Source organism: Dromaius novaehollandiae, chromosome 4 (assembly GCF_036370855.1).
Source record: "Dromaius novaehollandiae isolate bDroNov1 chromosome 4, bDroNov1.hap1, whole genome shotgun sequence".
NCBI classification, from domain to species: domain Eukaryota; kingdom Metazoa; phylum Chordata; class Aves; order Casuariiformes; family Dromaiidae; genus Dromaius; species Dromaius novaehollandiae.
The window spans coordinates 35,483,040-35,504,355 of NC_088101.1; the positions used below are offsets into that span (position 1 = coordinate 35,483,040).

The 21,316-nt window shown below is 40.6% G+C and overlaps 1 protein-coding gene and 1 long non-coding RNA gene across 3 annotated transcripts; both read left to right on the top strand.

The window, feature by feature from the left end:
- The first annotated feature begins 1,261 nt into the window (after positions 1–1,261).
- On the top strand, positions 1,262–16,332 carry ZNF330 (zinc finger protein 330). Of its 2 annotated transcripts, none has more exons than XM_064510739.1 (10): positions 1,262–1,386; positions 5,839–5,968; positions 6,241–6,260; positions 6,365–6,435; positions 8,601–8,680; positions 9,996–10,122; positions 10,886–10,990; positions 13,562–13,608; positions 14,750–14,867; positions 15,581–16,332. In XM_064510739.1, the coding sequence occupies exons 2-10, from the start codon at positions 5,849–5,851 to the stop codon at positions 15,853–15,855; spliced, it is 963 nt and encodes a 320-aa protein (XP_064366809.1). In that variant the 5' UTR covers positions 1,262–1,386; positions 5,839–5,848; the 3' UTR covers positions 15,856–16,332. The 2 variants fall into 2 exon arrangements, with proteins under 2 accessions (XP_064366809.1, XP_064366810.1); XM_064510740.1 differs by having other exon boundaries at positions 1,308–1,498.
- On the top strand, positions 13,615–14,130 carry LOC135328200 (uncharacterized). Its single transcript, XR_010388965.1, has 2 exons — positions 13,615–13,830; positions 13,933–14,130. It is a non-coding gene; the product is annotated as an uncharacterized LOC135328200 (long non-coding RNA).
- Positions 16,333–21,316: the final 4,984 nt, after the last annotated feature.

Sequence of the window (21,316 nt, forward strand, 5' to 3'; positions counted from 1 at the left end):
CCAGTGAATACCTATTTCTCTCATTAAGCCTAAACTACATTATGTAACTGGCAGTTGACTTTCAGTAAGAAGTGCAGGACCAAATACAGTAGGAAGCAATACAGCTGTACCCCACCCCAGTGTGTATAAATGGACAATCAAAGCACACTAGAAATAAAAGACTGCCCTAAAACTGACTTATATGAAACATATATCATAACTTTCTTGCCCTAGACAAAAGACTAAGAATGAATTATACTGGAACGTGACTACTCCATCTTCCTTCCATTCATATTAATTTAAATAACTGCACTGTGCATCATCTAATGATTTTCACAAAGGGACTTCAGACAACATGCACAAGAATGGCAAACAGGCATGTAGGAAGAACTTACGATACTAAAACGAGTAACAGGCATGCTTAAATTCTTCCCGTTTCTGCCTGTGCTGTATGCAATTTATGATCAGCAGTTAAGCAAGGCCTCATCGTACACATGCACAAAATGCAGCAGGAAGTCTATATAGCTCTCTGCCCCACATCACATGGCATCTATCACATGTTCCAGCAGGGCTCAAGCTGACTTTTTTCTTTTTTTGGCATGGATATTATTTTGCTTTTTATGCTATATTGTATTCTTACTGCTAGGATCAAACCATACTTCATTTTGAAAGGATAAGGGGCCACTGGTGAAAGATCTGAGAGATAACTTGCAGGTGCCAACCTGAATTACAATCACAATTAATACATAATTAACATGCCACGGGGCTTGGTCTCAGAAGTGCAAGTTGTAGGATGATTGCTATGAAAACATACAAGCACTAAAAGATGGAACAATCACTGAACAGTAACATCCCTGCAAACAGTTTATAGAGACTTTTTCAATGATTTCCCATCCACAGTACCACTAGCGGCATATTTTAAGTGAGGAGAAAAATGACATTAATCAGGACTCAAAATAACAACAGCAGGAATTATTTTTTTCCAATTTCTCTTCAGAGCACATATATTCATATGGAGAGAGCAACGTGGTTTTTTTGTCCGAAAAAATGCAACTATGTGCACATGCCTCTCACTCTGTAACATCATCAAGTGCTCAGTAACACACAAGATAAAGGTGCTAACTACTCCTGCTTAAGCGAGCTGCCTTTGGTAGCCGCGTATTTACCATTTTTTAAAGCCGTCCTTCCAAAACTCACACAGCGCCCGTCCCTGCAACGCAGAAACTGCGCCCTGCCCTGGATGCCCGGACGGCTCCTCCTGCTAACAGTAGCGCAAACGGCGCCTGACGCCGCGCGCCGGACCCGCCCCAACGGCCGTAACGGCCGCCCCGGAACCTCCCGCCGCCGGCGCGCGGGGCCGGGCGGCCGCGGCAGCGCTTCCGCCTTCCGCACGGCCGTTGGAGCCAGGTGGGAGCGCGCGGCGGCGGCGGCGGCGGCGGCGGCGGGCGTGGGGAGCGCGGCGGCGGCCCGCGGAGCCCCTGGCTCGGGCGCCGCCTTCCCCTGACCTAAACGCCGCGAGGTGGGGGGCGTAATCGTCCCGGGCGGGGGGGGGAGCGGGCTGCGGCGCCGACTCGGGGCCTAGATAAAATACGGAAACGCTACGTTATACGTAGTTTTTTAAGGCAACGTACTGTCAGCGCGTAACGTGACATCTGCGTGTAAGCAGGTCCTGGGGGGCGAGGGTCGGTGTTGCCCTGCCGGGGGCGCCTCAGTCAGCCCCCGGGAATCGGGGCCCTCAGCAGCGCAGCGGCCCCCGGGGGGTGGCAGGGGCCTGCTGTGGTCACGAAATACAAAAGCGGTCCCCGCGTTGGTTAGTGAGGGGGTAAGTCATCAAAATCACAGTGCCCTGAGAATTATTTCATTATTAGACTCTTTGACTGGAATGACATGAACATGAAACAATCCTAATGCAGCTTTTATAATTAATACTGTAATCCTGTATGGTACTTGCAAAATGGTTGAATGGAATTTGTTGAATCCTGAATGGAAATGAATGATGCCAGTGAACTTCTCATGCAGTTGCTCTTTTGATAGGTATGCATAATGCCTAGAAGCTATTGGATATCACTTACAAGAAGTGGAAAAATAAGGAAAGCCTCTTGGGTGGTGGTATTTGAATTGTGCAACAAGAGTAACCCAACAACCCTCCTGTCCCCCAAAAGCTTGTTACAGCTGTTCGTTATATTTGTGACAGCAGGGTAGCTAGCGTATCCCATAGGAGAGGGCAGTATCTTGCAGGACACAGCATGTCCTGCTCAGCACAGACAATCCAGAAATCTGATGGTGCAGTCTGCTTTCCTGTCTGCTGCAGACTTACTGTGCGTCTTTGGGAACGCGTGGTGGACAGTCATCTAAAGAAAAAAAAAAAGCATACGCGTGATACGATCTCAGCAGAATTTAGAGGCCAGACACTGTTTATGGATTTTACATAGCACAATCATCAGATAAAATACACAAACAGCCTTTGGAGCTGTAGTGGTAACTGCTGCCTCCAGTTGTGTTTAGCTTAGCAAATAGTGCAGCATGTGAGGAACAGTAGGTGAAACTGTTTTACAGAATGAAAGACTTAGTACTGAGGATCCAGTGTACACACTACACGTTTTGGGGGTTCTCTGAACCATTGCCCACCTCACACATGCCCCCCTGACACCTGAACTCAAACACTGAGCCCTCTGTGCCGCAACCTCAGTCGTTCAGCTGGAGTGTCACGTTCACTCCTGCTGCTGCTGTGATCCCATGAATATGAAGCTTCTTGCTCCACAGTAGAAAGCTTCAAATGGAGAAAAAGCCTCCTGCAGAACGGCTCGTGATCTGGTAGCTTGGATGCTCTGCAGGGCAGCGGGTTTATACCTTCTTGGGCTGAGGGGGGAACTAAGCACAGATCTGCCACATCGTGGATGATTTCTCTGACTGAAGAGCCTTAGCTGAAAAGGAGCAGGGTGCTACCGTGGCTCTAACAGCCTCTGCTTCCAGCAGAGAGGGACTTTTGAAGCAGAAGGTTCACAAGACATTTCTGGCCTGCAGATCCTAAGCAAGTAGCTCACTGTAGGCATTTTCCTCACCAAATGGACATGTTGCTTTAGGTCACACCTGGGGCACTTTTCTTTCCTATGCAGCCTACAGGGGAGCTGGACTCCAAACAAGTACTTTATGTTTCTTGTTTAGCGTTTGGTAGCAGTGTCATGATGCCTGCACACATTTTTGGGTCATTCCTCAGCCTCCAGTTACAGAAGGGTTGCTGTAAAGTGGGCATGCTTGAGCATACTGCATAGGTATTTTAAATACTGATGAGTGCAAAGGCTGCGATATCCTGATTTGAAATTGATGGCAGCTGAATAAAATTTTTACTGTCGTCATTTCTGTTACCTTAGCACTGTCAAGCCCTGTTCAGGAAATTAAAAAATAGTCAGTTTCCTAGGAATCTGCAATTTAGGGCAAAGACAACAGACATCTTAAGTGGAAGATCACAGGGAAAGAATGATAGAACATTGGTCTATAGGGTGCTATTGTTTTTTGGATGATTTGGATGTCTGGAGTGACTTGATGGTTTTGTTAAAAGAACCTGACGCTACATTTCTGTTGTTTTGTTTAATGCAACTTTCTAAAAACTACCATCTTAAGCATTTCTCATAATCTTTGTCCTCAGTAGTCACTGAGAGAGTGTTTTTTATTAAAATGGATTGTCATTTCAGCACCTTGGATTATGAAGTAATGTGAAGAAGTCAAGATATAGATACTAACCATTAGATTCTGTTGTTAAATCAGCGTTCAAGCAGTCTGAAAATTAGTCTGCAGCCTCATATTGGGCTCCTAGTGTCAGAAATGTCACACTCTAGAATAATGATAGTTGCCAGCAGGCATCTCAGCAATACAATTTTGACTGCAAAATGTGACACTAATACAATTTAAACATGCTGTGAAATGCTACAGGGCGAACAAACTGATTTATGTGTGCTATCGAAACCAAATTTTAATATTTGGTCAAGACGATATATTTCTGTGTTTGAGGAAGTCAGGATTGTTGGGTTTGTTTTGTAAGACCTTTTAAAAAAAGATAGTCATTTTTCTTCCAAGTTTATGTTGTTACAATTCACTACGTGTTGGTGCTGTATCTCTCCTTAGAGACGCTAGCATGCACACCTACGTATATGTTTAGAGTTAGGGAAGGGAGTAAAGGCTGACTGCTTTGAAGCTGCCGAGAGCAAGCGCTGCCTGTTCCCGCTCACACTAGTGGCCCCCATAACCCCCTGAATCCTTCTGGAGTCAGGAGAGCTTTCCTTGGGCAAAGTTGTCCCTTCACGTGGGCCCATTTCTGCCAAGCCCCAAGGCTGTAGTGTTTCTGTATGAAGCCCCTAATGGAGACTGAAATGTTGAGATGACAGGTGGCTTTCCTGTTACAGTTGTTTTAAGTTATATTCCTGGGATTTTGGAAATCAGAGGCAGAGCAGGGAGCACTTTTAAGTGTACTTGTAGCGAGAGAAATTGTGGATTAGTTGTAAAGTGCAATGTACACCGGGGCAACATGCTAAACAAGCCAGGTTTTCAAAACATGAGCACTTTAGTACCAAATAGGAGCTAGGCGCATCTGAAAAAATCTAGCCATGCTGTCATCTGGAAGGAAGGACAGTTTGGTAGCTGGCATGAAGAAACTTGTGCATCTGTGCCAGAAACTTGGGAATGTTTCTTAGAACTATGTGCAACAAGACAGTTTCTTTTGACAGTGGAGAAGTCCCTGCCTCTGCCTTAGCTGCTTTCTTACTGCCATACTTGCTAAGTAAATACCCTGCTGCCCCTTTTGCTCCTTTCCCCCCATTAGGGGTGCTCATCTGCTTTTTCGAGGGAGGTTTTTTTTGTTTTTTTTGTTTTTAATTAAACAACCTGGATCCAGTTTAGAATATGACACCAACAACAGTTACATTGGCAGAAATGAGAGGAGGTAAAGACCGAGTGTAAGGAAAAGTGTCTATCTTAAATGCCTTTGTTGAAGACAGAAATTGTAACATCAAACCACACCTTTAATCCCTCATTTGTCCATTTCATGAATCAGGGTCATACTTGCCTAATTTAGTAGGGACAATGCAAGAGTAAATTAAGCTTTTGTGAGCATTGCAGAGTTCATTGTGGAGATGACAGCAGAGCAGTGGTCTGATTGCCTGACAGTCTTGCCGCTGAATTACGGTAGTTCCCTCCTAGAATGTTAAAATAGACACGCATTGAACTAGATGGAATTATTTTAGTAAAACTCTTCTTGAGAAACAGTGGCACCTTCAAAGCAGTGCATGCTCTGCGCTTCATTATCACTAATGTGCTAGAACGATAAATAGGCAGTACAGACGTCCCTTTGTCATAGCTCTTAAGTCTATGACAATGACATTTTGTTTTGTAAGCTTTCATGAAGTGTGAAATCTGCATTTTTGCAGTAGACCACGATTCTGTTACCTGAAGAATGGTTTTTAACTGGTTGAAATAAACAGTTACTGAGCATGAGAAGAGAAAAGTGAAAGTGAGCTGAACATTGTCCTATTAAATGGACAACAAGGCAAACTAAAAACAGAAGGCCCATTGCAAACAACCCTGCAGAACATAACATTATTTTAAGGGCAAAACATTCCAGAGGTAGTTAAGTGCAGAGTGTAGGGCAGCACAGCCCTTTTCGGGTCGCAAGATTCTTGGGTTTTGGGATAGATCCTTATTCTGTATTTGAAAAGAAAAGGAAACTGTCATAAAAGGAAATGAATGGAAAGTTAACAGGTGGGAACTCCAAATCCAGTTTTAGTGCTGGATATGTCATGCATATCCGTGTGTTTACATATGTAATGAATGCACACAAGAACATATATCTTTATTTCCTTCCTACAGGAAGTGAAAAATGCCTAAAAAGAAGACTGGTGCTCGAAAGAAAGCTGAGAATCGTCGTGAACGTGAAAAGCAGATAAGGGCTTCAAGAGCGAACATAGATTTAGCCAAACATCCTTGTAATGCCTCAATGGTAAAATAACCTAAAATATTTGATATTAAAATATTTGATTTTAAATGGTGTAAAACCTGTGATAATGATACACTGGCTATATTTTAAGGCCACTAGAATGCTCTTCTTCCTACCTTCCTCCTTTATATTAAAGGTTACATTAACATCAGAGGTATAATGTTTCAGTAAAAAGTTTGTTATCTAATCAGAGCTTAATTCAGAGTCACTATGGAGTCTACATTTTTGTATGTTTTACATAGAGTAATTATCAGTATTTTATTTCCTTTCTTTAGGAATGCGATAAGTGCCAAAGGTGAGTATTTTTCCCTTTCTAAAACTAAAATTTTAGTATTAATTGGTTCCAAGCATTTTATAGCTCTTAATGCTTTTTTTCATTTTTTCCCTCCATGTGCCTAGACGACAGAAGAATAGAGCTTTTTGCTACTTCTGTAACTCAGTTCAGAAATTACCCATTTGTGCACAGTGTGGTAAGTGGAAATGATGAAGAAAAAACATGCTATGCTCACTCCCTTTTGTGTTGTTAAACTTCCACCAGTTGGAGTACTTCTAATGGCTGGAGTAGGTTCTTTTACACCTGCCGTGAATCTCCTCCTTGGGAAGAGACTCTTGCATGATCGTGCAAACTAGTGCATAGGCCCCTGACCCCAAGGGTTTCCACTAGGTTTGTTTTCAATATTTGATCTTTAGAAGAAGTTGTCTTCCTGCCTTCTAGGACTGAGAACATTTATCTCTGGCCATTCCCTAGACTAACTGTGGATGAGATTGCTTCATATTGGCAGCAAAGTTAAAAAGGCACTGACTGCTAAAAAGGTGCTCTTTAAAACCAAAAAATACGGCATTTTGGGGATATCATTGCTGATCACTTTAAAAATCAATGAAAGCGACAGTCTATTATGCACCTTGCATGGTTTTGTTATATAGTATGCTTTTCATGTTATTCACATGTGCTAGAAGGCTGATACTTTGAAGTAGTAGGACTAAGCTCTGAATCTGGCTTAAAAAGCCCTTTTATTTTAAAAAAGTACTTGCTTGCAGGGGAGGTTAATAATCATTTCATACTTTGAGATGAATATCATCATTTTATTGTTTTAACAAGTCCTTGCAGATCAGTTTGTCATAATGTGATTTGGCTTTTTTGCAGTTTGACTCTCAGAGCTGCTGACATCTGCGGCTTCCATTGCCTTTGATGGGACCTGCAGCTGCTGAGCGTTTCTGGAAGTCAGACTGTTAGTGTGCAGTGGCAGTCTTTAATGCTTCATTCATCAGTCTTCCTTCTGTCATCATGCAATGAACTCCTAAAAACACATTGTCTGTTTTCCAATGTCTGTTTTCCAGTATATTATACATCTGAAACTGACTCTCACAAGTTGAATTCATCTTAATCTGCAGTATGTTTCTGGAGGAAAAGCATTCCTAATAACAACACACAAAATGATGTTGAGTCCCAGAGTGTGCCAGAACAAAGACCATTAGAGCTGTTTGGTGCTTAATCAAGCCTTGGTGACAGCCCCCATATACCAACAGCATCTTTCCTAGAGAAATCCTGAGGGATGGGAGCAAGGCAGCTCTATTACACTCTATTACACTGTGGCAGACTCAGTAATACCCCCCACCACACCTCATGTTGCTTGGCTATGACCACCCAGGGGTCCTTCCTCACTCTTCGTGCCATTTGGTATCTGACAGACAAGCTGATGCAAAATTCAGCTGATGCTGCACACTGCTTCGTTCTGCTTTTGTTTAATTGCTTTTTCAGAGTAGCATTTGGTTTTGGCAGCTCTTGAGTGGGTTTGTAAGGAGCAACATTTGCTGGTTCCTTCACATAGGCAGTAACAAAAACAAAGGGGTCTGTGGCAGGACAACTTAAACTGTTGATATGACCTCAATGCAATAACCTGGGCTAGTTAAACAGGTTATTTTGCTCACACAGCTGCATACAGAATAGGGATCTTTCTGGTGCAGCCACATCAAAGGCAAGCAGTATGGGAAAATTATCACCCTAATCGCTTACCTGTGTCTGAAAGACTTTGAAGTACAGACTATGGCTTTTTCTCTCTCCAACCACTGCCTATAAACAAGAGTATTTAGGCTGGGAAGTAACCCCTTACATGGTTTTTTTAAAAAAAGAAAAGTTTCCAGGTGGCTCTAAATAATTAAATCATTATGTGCAAACGCATTTTTTCAGATAGGCACAGCTGTATTTTTTCCAGAAGACCTCAGCCTTGCTCACAGCACATGATGGTTTTATGGTGGGACAGAACTAGTGCCAGTCGTAAACACAACTTTTCAGAATATCATTGCTTGACTTTGACCTAAATTATTTTGTACTGTGGTTTGACGTTTAAAATCTTGGCAATATGTTCAGCGTGCCTCAAAACATATAGCAAAATAACACGTAGCCTCATTATCAGCACTGGCGCAAGACATTTTGGCTGAAAACAGACAATAATTAATTTGACCTAAGGGAGATGTGAGGGTGGACTGCAGGTTGTAGAGGTTTGTTTGCATTATTTTTATCTTGGGTGTACATTGAATACAAGTATTTGGTTGAATCACTGCTCTTATACGATCGGTCTAAATTATTTTGATTTTATGTAACTTTCTTCTGGTTGTCTTGTCACTTTTTAAACAGGAAAAACCAAGTGTATGATGAAGTCTTCAGACTGTGTCATAAAACATGCTGGTGTATATAGTACTGGACTAGCAATGGTGGTATGTATACAGAGTTTTAGCATTTTTTGTACTAAGAGATTATTCTATGCCAGTTTTTCTAAACAAAGAAAAAAACCACCCAGGCCCCACAGAATAATGATGGCACGTATCAAGGCCAGGTTTTTCTCTAATCATACCATTGCAAACTGATTTTTTCCCTTAAACTGGGAACCCAAATTCTGCCTTTTTGTATTTGACTCTTGCAAACCCTTACATATAATCCTGGGCATCAACAGATCTGTACTGGTGGCAGGCCTTGAACATGTGCATTAACAGCACTGGAGCTTATATGCCCCATACCTAATTTCCAGTCTCCATTAAAATCCAGATTCATCCTGTAAAAACCAGTGGACTTGCTTTCCTTGCTGGCCTCTCAGTATTGCAGAGAGCAATCTGTTCCATGGTATTAGGTGAGAATTTTATTTAAAGACAAATCACTTGGGCAGAGAGGGTTGTCACTTCTGACCTTTGGATTTTTGGCTCTTAAAAAAACAAGTTGGTTATTCAGTTCTGGGAAGCAAGGTATGGCATGTCATAGCCTCTGGATTAAATGCTCTATGGACTAAACATCTGTCCTATTTCTGCCTCCAGTTGGCAGTCAACTGATCTCAGTGACGCAGCTGGCCCTTCCTGTCCCAAGTTCCTGAAGTCTTTCCATGCCTTTAACTGCAACACTATTTTTAATAACAGTTAATTTGGGTGTGCCATTGTTATGCCAGTTTCATGTGTATACATGCATGCACATGACAGTGTTACATATGGGAAGAGGAAGCTTCTTAAATGCTACAATTAATTATAGTTGATATGTAGCTCTTGTAGTTCAAGAGAAAAAAGGTGTAATTTATATTTCTGTTATTTAACCTTTGCTGTCTGTGGAGCTTGTCTTCTAATTTAGTGTGATTTAAAATCTAAATAGATGATTTCAGCTGTAAGAATCTAGAGGTATTTAGGGGTTTTTTGTTTTTTAAATTGCATTTTTGCCAGATCATTGCTATCATTTATGGATCTCACAGGTTTCAGCTAGAGGACACTATTTTCATGCATAAGATTTTAGATATGAAATGTAAAAAACAAAAACAGGAAAAGGAGGAAAATAAGTTACTTTTGATTACATTTCATCCTGCAGAAGTGAATAACAAACAGAAAAGCTGAACACTGAAGCAACTTGTTTAGAATATAGATGTGTTTCATACTCTCTTGCTCACCTGGAAAGAACCTACTGAGAGAATGAATACTTGGATACATTCAGGCTTACAGAAGAGTGTCTTTCTAGGTATTGCAGAAGTCCTAAAATCCTACCTTTCTGTAATTGCAGGGTGCAATTTGTGATTTCTGTGAAGCTTGGGTGTGTCATGGGAGGAAATGCCTCAGCACACATGCGTGCATCTGCCCTCTTACAGATGCAGAATGTATTGAGTGCGAAAGAAGCGTCTGGGATCATGGTATGTTGCTCACATTTGACAAATAAGATCTGAACTATACTTGGCCCCCCTCCCCCCATTGCTTAAGTTGTTGTGCCTATGTCCTTAACATAACATCTTTCCTTTTCACTAATACATTACGTCTAGTTAAAGCTAGACATTTTTCCCATTTTAAAAATAGGCCATATGCAAGGGGGAATGTGAATGATGTGCCCAAGAACATCCAATGCTCAACTCAGGGATGTTTATATAATCTAGAGTATTAACTGTCCTGTCATCTGAGTGCTTCACATAATTAAGCACCACATCAGAGAGTCAACATAATTTTCTGCCATTCTCGCTCCTTTCATCTGCACTAGTATGGGTATTTGGATTCCCATTTGCTTGGCAAATGATACTGATCTCCATTTGTAAAATTTCCTTAAAATATTTATTTCAGTGTACATCAGAGGTTAGAGATTGGGAGGGAGGAAAAATGGTGGATGAGAGAGGATCTGATCCAATTAAAAGATGCTCAGTGCCATAGTTGAATTAAAATGAATATGACTACCAGAAGTGATACTTGCTTTATATTTATGCTGTCTTGGCTTGCTAGGATACACAGTATTTTTCAGTGTAATAATGGATAGCAGTGTCTAACTTAGACCTTTCCGTTGAAGCATTTTGTGGCAGAAGGGAGAAATGGTCTTTAGTAAAAGCTACGTAGAACTGCCCAAATTGTTTGTGGAGCAGAATTTGATGTGTATGCCTGTTGTTGATTATTTTGCCTTGATAAATCTTGTAGGAGGCAGAATATTCGCCTGTTCTTTTTGCCACAATTTCCTATGCGAAGATGATCAGTTTGAACATCAAGCCAGCTGCCAGGTTTTGGAAGCAGAGACATTTAAATGTAAGTTAGCCATTCATAGTCCTTTTTACCAGAGCTAAGCAGACTCAGATTTCTTCCTCTGTGCCCTGGGATACTCTGCAGTGCCTTTTCCAAATAGCCTGCTTTTACTATCGCTGGAGGAAAGGGTCTCCATTTCCTAGGTGCTTGCCCTTGATATGCTACAAGCTAAACTAGACCTCCTCTCTCCAACTTTCCTCAGTGCTGGGTTGTACATGGCAGTTGTTTCCCTGCCTGGCTTGTGCAGACCTCCCATGGGAAGCTGCCTCTGCTGGAGCCAGCACTCTCCAAAGCAGCACTGTTGGCAGTGGCCAGGACTGCAGCTGAGCTGCTGCTGTTGCCTTTTAGATCCTCCAAAGCTCTGCAGGGAGGAAGCAGCTTCTTTCCACTCTTCTCACCTCTGATAAGCTACTTCTGGATGCTTGTTCCTCTTGGAGAGCAGCTGCCATAAATGTTACTGGCTGCGCCTGTCTGGCTAAGCTTTCCCAGATTGCTCTGGATGTACAGATGTACCTGTACGTTGATGAAGGGTTAACACCTGTGGATTTTGCAGAAGCAGCCAGTCCTGAGGAAGGCCATGACTCCTGAGGCAGTAACCACCTGGTTTACTGAGACAGGAAGGGTGAGCTTGGAAGGAAGTGACAGAAATAGTGTTCATCCAAAGCATGAACTCAGTGTGAATTTTTTCCACTGATTTCAGTGGACCATGGGCACGTATCAACTCAGTACGTGTATCAAGTGGCAATACAGCCCACTGTTACTGAGCAAAGAACATGTAGCTGAAGTTTCTTATGTCCTGTTCCACTTTAATTTGTGTGGACAAAAAACCCCGAAGCTGATATTTTTAAGATGACAGGATTAGCATATCTGACTTGGCTAGTCCACTATGCATCTCTGGCTGAAAGAGCTGTTAAAGAGAAGTTTAAAAATAACCCCCAAGAGTAAGCATGTTTGAAATAATTAGCCTATTGCAGAAGTATTTCCTTCCTATCCCCTGTTAATTAATATTTGGTTTATCCTAGGAGACAAGAGTTTGTCCCTTCCAAAACTTGTATTCTAACATTTTCGATCTTTATAGAAATTCAAGGCACTCTATCATGTATAAGACTATCTTCTTCAGAATTGACTTGACTTAACTTGGCTTAATTGATTTCTCCCAATTCAGAATACTTGTGATTTTAATTTTATAATCTGTATCTTTAGAAATCTCATCTCCTTTTTATCTCCCATCCCTTTTTCCTAGCCAACTGTTTTCTAAGCCTTGATTAGCTTCCCTTGATGTATTCTGCCAGAATGTCTTCCTGTATAGCAATATTGAAGCAGCAACAGCTGTTCCACAGGAATGTTTTCTTCTACTGATTGTTGGAAGCTTTTAATTCACAGATGTGATGTCATACTCTGAATGAAGAAATTGCTTTCTGAGGGTTTTCACTATGGTCAATGTTTTTTGGCACAGTGCAATCCTAGTAGAGGGGCAGGGTTTCTGTCAGCATGTGAAAATGAGATAAAACTTGCATTGTTATGTAACACTGAGTTTAAATATGGTCAGAAGTTGTAGCCTACATCCCATGCTAGCTGTGAAAAAAGTTCTGTTACATTCCATCACTGAGAGAAGTTTTTTGAAGTGCCGATAACTCCAGAAATGTCTGAATATATGCATTAGCATTTCCAGTTCTATCTTTAAACATATTGCAGATCTCTAACTCCCATGGCTGTCCTGCTCATGTGGAGAACTCATGATATTTATTACTGCAGATTGAAAAGCTTTGTTACCATAGGGTAAGGCGAAGTGGAGAGAGTGAGTACTTTTGAAAAGACTCATGACAGAATATATATTACTGCCTCTCAAGGAGTAACTATCCACCCAGCTTCATATAGCTATAAATTCCTGTGTGGTTGCTTTTACTGTGCTCCCTCTAGTGGAGTAAAGAAATCAATTTGAAGCTAGATTTTAAGAGAGCACTGATTCTACTCTTTACAACTTATGTGCCAGCCATAATTCTTTATATGAAAACCTATCCAACTCTGTTAAAGCTGTGTGCCATAAAGTACATTTTCTGAGGATGTGGCAGGATATACAGAACAAAACTTCTCCACGTTTGGCATCTGAAAGTTTTAAGTGTTCTTAGATTCCCTTAAAACGGGATGATAAAGGTATTAAAGACTGCCATGACATTGTTTAAAATGACTGTAAAATGCTCCTTCCTTTGGCATTACAAGGGAAGAAAAAAAAAATGAGGTCACTTAATACCAAACTGGCTCTGAATCCACTGTGTTTGTAAAAATTTGGAAACAAGAAGTGAGTAACTTTTTTCTCCTCTCCAACTTACACTTTGTATAAAGTTAATTTATTGTAATGAGGCTTAGACTTGAAATTCTTGTAAAATAGGATCAAAACAAACTGCTCTGTGGTAAAATAACTAATTCGTGTTTGCAAAGTGCATGCCTCAAAAGTAATTCTGAAGTATATATGCCTCAAAATACTACATTATTACATATTTCTACAACATGTAAAAACGTTACAGATCTGCAGTTTTCAAATATTGGATTTTATATATGGATTTTCTCCAACAGGTGTTTCCTGTAACAGGCTTGGGCAGCATTCATGCCTGCGTTGTAAGGTAAAGAGCAAAGACAGTTGCAAGTAGTTGTAATTTTGGACTCGTTCTCCTTAGCCTCCCAGGCTGGTACCAAGCCTTGTCATATCTTCCTCTATGTTATTCAGAAAATTCATACCTCTTGTATTGGTTTCAGAAGCTTGGGGGCAGACATGCGGGAGATGAAGGGGCTTCTGTCTGTGTTTGCCTGCTACCAAAAGCCAGTATTATGCATCCTCATGCAAGGTGAAGCGATCTTGACTTTGTTCAGCCCTCACATTTAAATTGGGGCTGTACCATGTTTTGACCTTTTCAAAAAAAAAAAAATCCTTTTTTTTTTTTTGACAGAATCCAAGGCTTTGGAATGTTTTTTGACCCAGCACAGAACTAAGACATTTTAAAAAGTAAAAAAAAAAAAAAAAAAGTCAAGTGGTGATCCGACTAGAAGACACTGCAGCCTGGATCCAAAAAGTCTTCTCCACAACCAGTCCATTTTCACACATGCACAGGCTGATTTATTTAATCAAACTTTTTTTTTTTTCTAAACACATTCAGTGTTTTGTATAAAAAAAATTCTACCTGCTTCACCATCAGCATCCCCCAGGTTACTCCAGACACTGATTCACTGCCTGATGTTATTCCCCTTGCCACATTTCCCACTTTTTAAATGCTCCATTTCTTCAACAGTCTCCGTGACATCAATTTCATACTTCAAATTGCTCTTTTGTCCAGATCTTCTTGCTGGTACTTTGGTACTCAGCACATGAAATTTCAGTCTCTAATTCTTGCCTTCAGGTCACTGCATAATTATACACTGGCCTACATCTCTGATTGTACTTAAAGCTTGTCGGTGTAAACCAAAATTTCACAGGCCCCTTGTGGCCAGCAATATAACGCAGTCCTTGAATATGTTACGTCCTCTACCTGTTTATCAGCACCATTACACAGCCTCTTCCCCAGGTAACCATGAAACTATAGTCAACACTGAAGTAGTTGCTCTTGCATAATGTACAGACTCTAGTTCCACTGCAGATAGAGCTCATTAATTTTAATCTCAACCAGAAAATCCTATTGCTGTTAGATTTTTTTTTTCCCTTCTTCTTGATGAAGAGTATTCTGCTATGATTAAAATGTTTGGCCTTTTCAATCTCCTTTCACCCCACAGGCTTGTTTTTGTGATGATCACGTGCGAAGTAAGGTTTTTAAGCAGGAAAAGGGAAAAGAGCCTCCCTGCCCTAAATGTGGACATGAAACTCAGCAGACAAAGGATCTGAGCATGTCAAGTAAGGCTGCTTCTCTAGCTAAAAAGTGAATTTCATAGGAGTCTCTGGATTTTAAATGGCATCATGCCGGCACCACTGATGGCTGTTTTTCTGCATGGAAATTTGAGTAAATTACTAATTTATTACTAATTACTTGCTGTTATTACTTTCAGTTATTTTGCAAAGCTTTGCTGCATTTATTTTGGGAGAATTTTTGTCTTATTTAGTTCTAGAATCGAGCAGAGTCTTTCTTAATCATTAGCTGATGCTGACAGTCAAATTTTTGCCTAGTTTCAGATTTTAGTTATTGAAGAACTGCATGCAGTCACCATCTAAGCCTTTATTTCATCTACAAGAACCAGGCTAATTAGTCTAGAAGTGTCATTTGATGACATCCATACAATCTACCTATTAATCACTTTTTAATAAATCAGAATATGTACTATTTCTACACAGCATGTCCAGTTATAGATTTTCTCAGATAGAGTAAAAGAAGTATGTCCTAAAGCCAAAAATCATACTCAGGTGGCAGTTATCATTTATACAAACATGGCTGCATGGGGAGGGGGAGTGTAGTGGAAGGCTTCTGTTGGAGTAAAGATTAAATCTGAAAATGTTGGGTTAAGAAACTCCAGCATTATATGCTCTTTGAGCAGTGAAAGAGGAAGGAAATGTCAGATGCTCTGTTCAAATTAATGGTGGGCAAGAACATGATGGTTTTCCTCTGCCTGCAGCGCGCTCTTTGAAGTTTGGCCGCCAGACTGGAAGTGAAGATGCAGATGGAGCTTCTGGTTATGATGCCTACTGGAAGAGCCTCTCCACCAGCAAGGCTGGAGATGCAGGTGATCGTGAGGATGAATATGATGAATATGAAGTAGAGGATGACGACGAAGATGACAATGATGGAGGGAAAGATTCTGATACAGAGACAACAGATGTATTCAGCAGTTTGAATTTAGGAAGGACCTATGCTAGCGGGTATGCACATTTTGAGGAACCTGAAGACTAAGCTTAATCTGCCGGGGAGCTAAAAACATTTGGAAGGAGTTGAGTATAAGCTTCATTTATGACTTGTGTACGTGCCAGTAGAATAGCTCTATTGGGTACTTACATATCAAGTTTGAGAGTAAAGAGTGTGGGACTTGTATAGTAACTCCAAGTGAGACTTATTGGTACAAACTGAGGAGCTGGGGAAGAAAACAGGGGAATGGCTTTATTCCCCTAAGCAACTGAAGCTTTGTTGTCCCTGAGTTACTGAGTAACAGTTCAAAGCTTTCCCTCCCCCCTTCCCCCCCCCCCCCCCCCCCGCCATCAGCTCCCTCCCACAGGAATGTGGGAGGGCAAGACAATTTGTTTCCATTTGCTCATCAGAAATTAAGTTATTTTTACAGTAATTTTGTTAACTGATTTCATAAACCTAATGTAGTGGTGGGTTGGAGACTTTTTTTTGTCTGCACAATAAAAGTCAACTGCATTCTCTCTTGAATTTTCATAAATATTGATTTCTCCTGAATAGTTGGAAAGCACATTATCATACACTGTGTAAATTAACATTAAAGTAGCTTCTTTGTTTATGTAGGCAAGGCAGATCAATATAGTTCTCCATGTATTTGAACGTTACCTTTCCAGCATTTTTTTAGTATTGCATATTAATCACTGGGGCTATACGCAATCATACAAGTGCACCCTAGGTACATCAACATTTTTATTGCGATAAAACTTTTGATTATCCTTTCTGCCACTAAAATCTATCAGACAGTTTCTCTTTAGATCTAGGAGACCAGTCTCTTCTGCGCCTAGTCTTCAGCTCTTTTCCTTGCACAGAGTACCAAAATTGTATAAGAAACAAGCCCTGTGTGTGAATAGGTAAGATGAGAAAACACAAAGGTACGCTGCGTTGAAATATCATCCTGCACAAATGCACTGGTATGAGACAAGTCATTGGCAGACCTAAGCTGAGGGAGCGGCATTTGGAGAAGTACCTGATGCTGATTTGAAAATCAACATATATTAATTACCAATCCACAAATATAGCTGATAGCATTTAGCTCTCTCCTGTAGGGAAATATTGAGAGGATTGTGACATTAGCAGCTGACAGGGCTAGATACTATGACAGCCACCTCAAGCATTACTCGAGCTTAGCGGATAGTAGAACACAGATTTTCTAAATGCCATGCTTAAGTTCAAGAATGTTATTTCTTATTATCTGCCAGAAATATCTGAACTGGTTATAGAATGGTCTGCTTTTGTGGTGCTCTTTCTATTGTTTCTTATCAACTAAAGGTTATATGTTGGCAGATCATGTCCTATTGAGAATAACTTATAATGATGCTAGGATTGCCAAATGAATGTTTCCTAACAAAACAGGACTGAGGAGCGTGGCTTTGATACTTCCCTCCTAAATGCCTCTCATACCAAATGAGGAAGAGCCATATGAGCTGGAATGCATCCAAGATAAAAACAAATTGACACACAGTGCAACTTGGTTATGATAGCTGCAGGCAAGAAAATGTACTGGAGAGGGTGACAGCCTGAACTGTGCATTTCAAGTGCTCACCTTCAGAGCCAGAAAGGAAGCCAGTTAATGCAACATCTGAAAGCCACATCCCCTTTGAAAAATGAAAAGCTAGGGCCACCTAGTTTCACATGCTAGTAAAGACCTACCCACCTTAAATTATGTACCTGCTAGGTGCCTTGATTAGCCTTTTGTGTAACCATACTTGAAGTGAGGGAAGCAGGATGCCAGCCACTGCAACAGTGATTACTTATTTGTGAAATTGGCACCTGTGATTGAATTTGTGCTCAACTTCATGTGGTCCAGAAACTTCCACAGTTGAGTCCATCTGTCAGCGGTCAGTTCCAGAAACAATGACAGTTTTATCTTGACTGGTTTCAAATGCAAAACAATTATACATTGCTACACAGTCTTATGGAATTGAAGAAAGGATGTGCATTTTTGTGGCTGTACTTTAAATTATAGTTACTTTTGCATCATTTGCTAGTATTATTTTATTACTTCACAGTACAAAATTCCCCTTTAAGGTTCTTGGCTCTTGAATCAGATCTTTTCCCTATGAGAACTGCTGCTGTCACTGGCTGTGCCAAGGGCTGCTGACATAACAGAATTAATCATCATAATCAGAGTAAGGAATTATTCATTTTCTCATTGAAGTGTCCTTGCACTGATGATTTAGTTGCTAGATCAATCCTCCAGAGCTAATGTATGTTCCTATCCTACTGTGGTAGGAGAAGGCCACAGCACTGGGAAGTGCTACCTACAACAGATGCTCAGGATACCTGTTTAATTTAACAAGGTCACTACTCAATGGACAGAGGCATTTATTTGCTTTTTCTTTGTTCATACCACTGAAAACACTAACACTAACTGGAAACAGGGCCAGGGTATTAGACCCGCAAGTGACTGGCTTTCAAGGGGTCAAAACAACCAAGTATAAGCTGCTTTGAAATAATCTGGTGTATTTGAACTAGAATAGACAAATATGATTGTATTATTTTACTAATGGAGTTTGTAAATTTGCAACAGGACAGGCAGGGTTTGGTGCTAAAGGTTGCACTTTGTCATCCTTGTCTGGTTATTTAGTAAAGTCAAAAGCATGGTACTCGGCGCTTGCTGTCATAGAAAGTGCAGCATTTTATTTGTCTTAGGGTAAACTGCAGGAAGAGGATGAAGCTGAGAGAATGACATGTGCCTTAGCTTTTTTAATAAAGGCCTGGGACAAGCTTCCCAGCTTGTCTGCTCTGGCTTTCTTGATTCCCATTACTCTGCCTTTAAGTGTGTTGGAAGAATGTTAGTAGGGCACTGATGGGTCTGTAGGTCATCCATACACCTAAAATCAGTGCTCCATTTACTGACTGTTCTGATTTCAGCACCAAGTTAGCTGTTGCTAAATCTGAGGGTGAGGATGCAGTGGTTGTGATGGGGCATGTTTTACAGCTTGCAAGAGTTTGAGCTAGTCAGACACCACCACGATCCACTGAGTACTTTCAGGTGACTGCTGAGCTGCTTCTGTCAAAGACAGATGATTTTAAGGGACTTAAGTCTATAACTTAATGCATAGGCACAAAAAAAAAAAATCATAACTGCAGTTTAAGACTAAAGTAGTGCAGAGTGTACTTCTTTGTGGAGCAAGAGTCAGATAAACATAATAGTAAGATTTTACAATAAGCTGTGTGTGTAACTTTGGCTTTTCCTTTGAAAATCCTTCCCCAGCTACAGGAAATTCCAAGCTGAGGGGGAAAAAAAGGGGGTGGGGAGGGTAGTTTTTAGCATGTAATCAGGAATATCTAAAAATTACAAGTAGTATATCGTAAAACTAAAATCTTCATAAAATTTTATACTTTCTCTGGTTTTCTCCCCTTTGTTCATGGCCATTTAAACAAAACCTAAATAAGATTTGAATGAAAACCTCAATAATATTTATCATGCTTATGGACTCTAAAAAAGAAGAGCTCTTGCTGCCTCTGTAAACTCTCTTCAGATTTCAGATAACATTGGTATCATGGTGACAGCACCTGCGCATTATGAATTCACTGAGTGCTTACGTGGATTTAATGCATTTCCATTTGTATTCCGGTGTGATTTAGCACCAGTGACTGGGAGTCACTTGATCAATCCTATTGCAGGGTTGCTGTTTTTATTCCCAGCAAATTAATGAGGAGATCACTGTAACGTGCTGAATAGTTTCAATTGCCAGTTGATCAGATAGTAGCATTTGTGTCACAGAGAAACAGGGATAAGCTTCAGAAGTTCTTAGAATTGCATTTGTTGAGGCAGGAAGCATATTAGCATGTGTTACAACACATTATATGCATCTATCCGGGTCTTAATCCTATCTCCAGGGGAACCAATGGCAAAGCTCTCATTTATCCGAGTGGGAGCAATTTAAAAGTCTTTAGTATCTGCAGTTCATCTTAAATTGTCAAGAAGTGACATAGTGCAAAACTCAAGGATAAACTTAAATGAGGAAGTTTAACATGCGCTTAATGTGCTATCACTACCATTAAAAAAAATATTAGTTCCAAATTCCAATAGTTCTGGTACAAAGTGTTTTCAAGACTGAAAAAGGAAGCTGTTTGAAATAGGAAGAGATAAGATTCTGCAAAACATTTAAAAATGATGTAGAAATTTAATTATTGGTCTCTCGAAAGTCTCCATGTAGTCCAAAAATACTTACTAAAAGCTCAAAATAATTAGGACACGGACACATTTTATCCTCTCTGCTTTGTAGGTACATAAATAGAAAATAGTAATTGACAAAAATCAGACCGAGTGATCCGCTTGGCAATAGCCTTCTGCAGCTTGGACTCTCCATCTCCTACCCCTGAAACTCCTGAGTAAGTATAGTGTAACTAATGGCACTTCCCAGTTAAGATCAAGTGTACTGTAATTAGCTGCCACACATCTGCAGTTAGAAGCAGGGCATAATTTTACCTTTTACCTTCCATAGCCAGAATAGGGGAAAAGAAAAAAATCAGCAAGAGAATTTCACGGACATAAGAATCATCCCATGGAAAAATCCATTAGTTTCCCTTTGTTTAGCAAACAATAGGCTCACAAGCCTGCGCTTTGTCTCCCCCCAGTTGTTTACTGGATTAGATACCTGTGCAATATGGGCACCCCCTCTTCTCACCTCTCACATTTTCACCAAATTAAGTTACCAATAGATACACAGTTTTGCTATTACTTTATAACCATCCCTTTTCTGAGCAGCAGACTGAGTTGTTTTGAAAGGGAAAAAGAATCAACTGGAAAGCATGAGAAAGTGTTTTGTAACTACCTACTCTTTTCTAACACTAAAGCACCCAGAGACATTTGCTGCATTCTTTTTAACCCCTTTTTTGAAGCCATGCAGTGATTCTTTCACAGTGTTCCCCAAGCATAAGAATAAATGGAAATTTCACTTGGTTCTCTTCTCAGACAAGAGGCACTAAGTGCCTACAGGGCCTAAGCAGTATTTCAACTTTATCTTGATGTTACATGACATCTACTGTAGGCTTGTAGATTGATTTTCACATTACAAGACCACTGAGTAAATTTTATTTTAATTTTTTATTAGAGCATTAGAATGCCAACAAACACCCACAATTTCTTTAACAGGTTGTATGAGTATTTTACTGCTAGAGTTCCCAGCTGCTCTTCTTGCTATTTTATTTTTGGCATAGAGAAAGAGGTCAATTCTTTTGAAAGCAAATCACTGTTAGCCAAGCACTTAACCCTTGGGCTGCCTGCAGTATGATTTAAATTCAGCACCTTTTCTGAGGACAAAAACAAGGATGGGCCCCTTTGAAATTTTTCCCAACAGCAGGAAGATATGCAAGGACCTCGCCCTTGATATCAGCACCAATTCAGTACGTTGTGCCCTCCAGCCAGTTCAAGGCGGTAACAGCCAAAAGGCGACCTTCCACTTTGGAGGCAGGTAGAACCCAAATGCTGCAGTCTACACATTTA

Excerpts from the sequence above, each read along its gene's own strand:
- ZNF330 (XM_064510739.1), top strand. The coding sequence starts at position 5,849 with ATGCCTAAAAAGAAGACTGGTGCTCGAAAGAAAGCTGAGAATCGTCGT. Across the intron at positions 8,681-9,995 it reads GTACTGGACTAGCAATGGTG|GGTGCAATTTGTGATTTCTG; the intron begins GTATGTATACAG and ends CTGTAATTGCAG. Across the intron at positions 13,609-14,749 it reads ATTCATGCCTGCGTTGTAAG|GCTTGTTTTTGTGATGATCA; the intron begins GTAAAGAGCAAA and ends TTCACCCCACAG.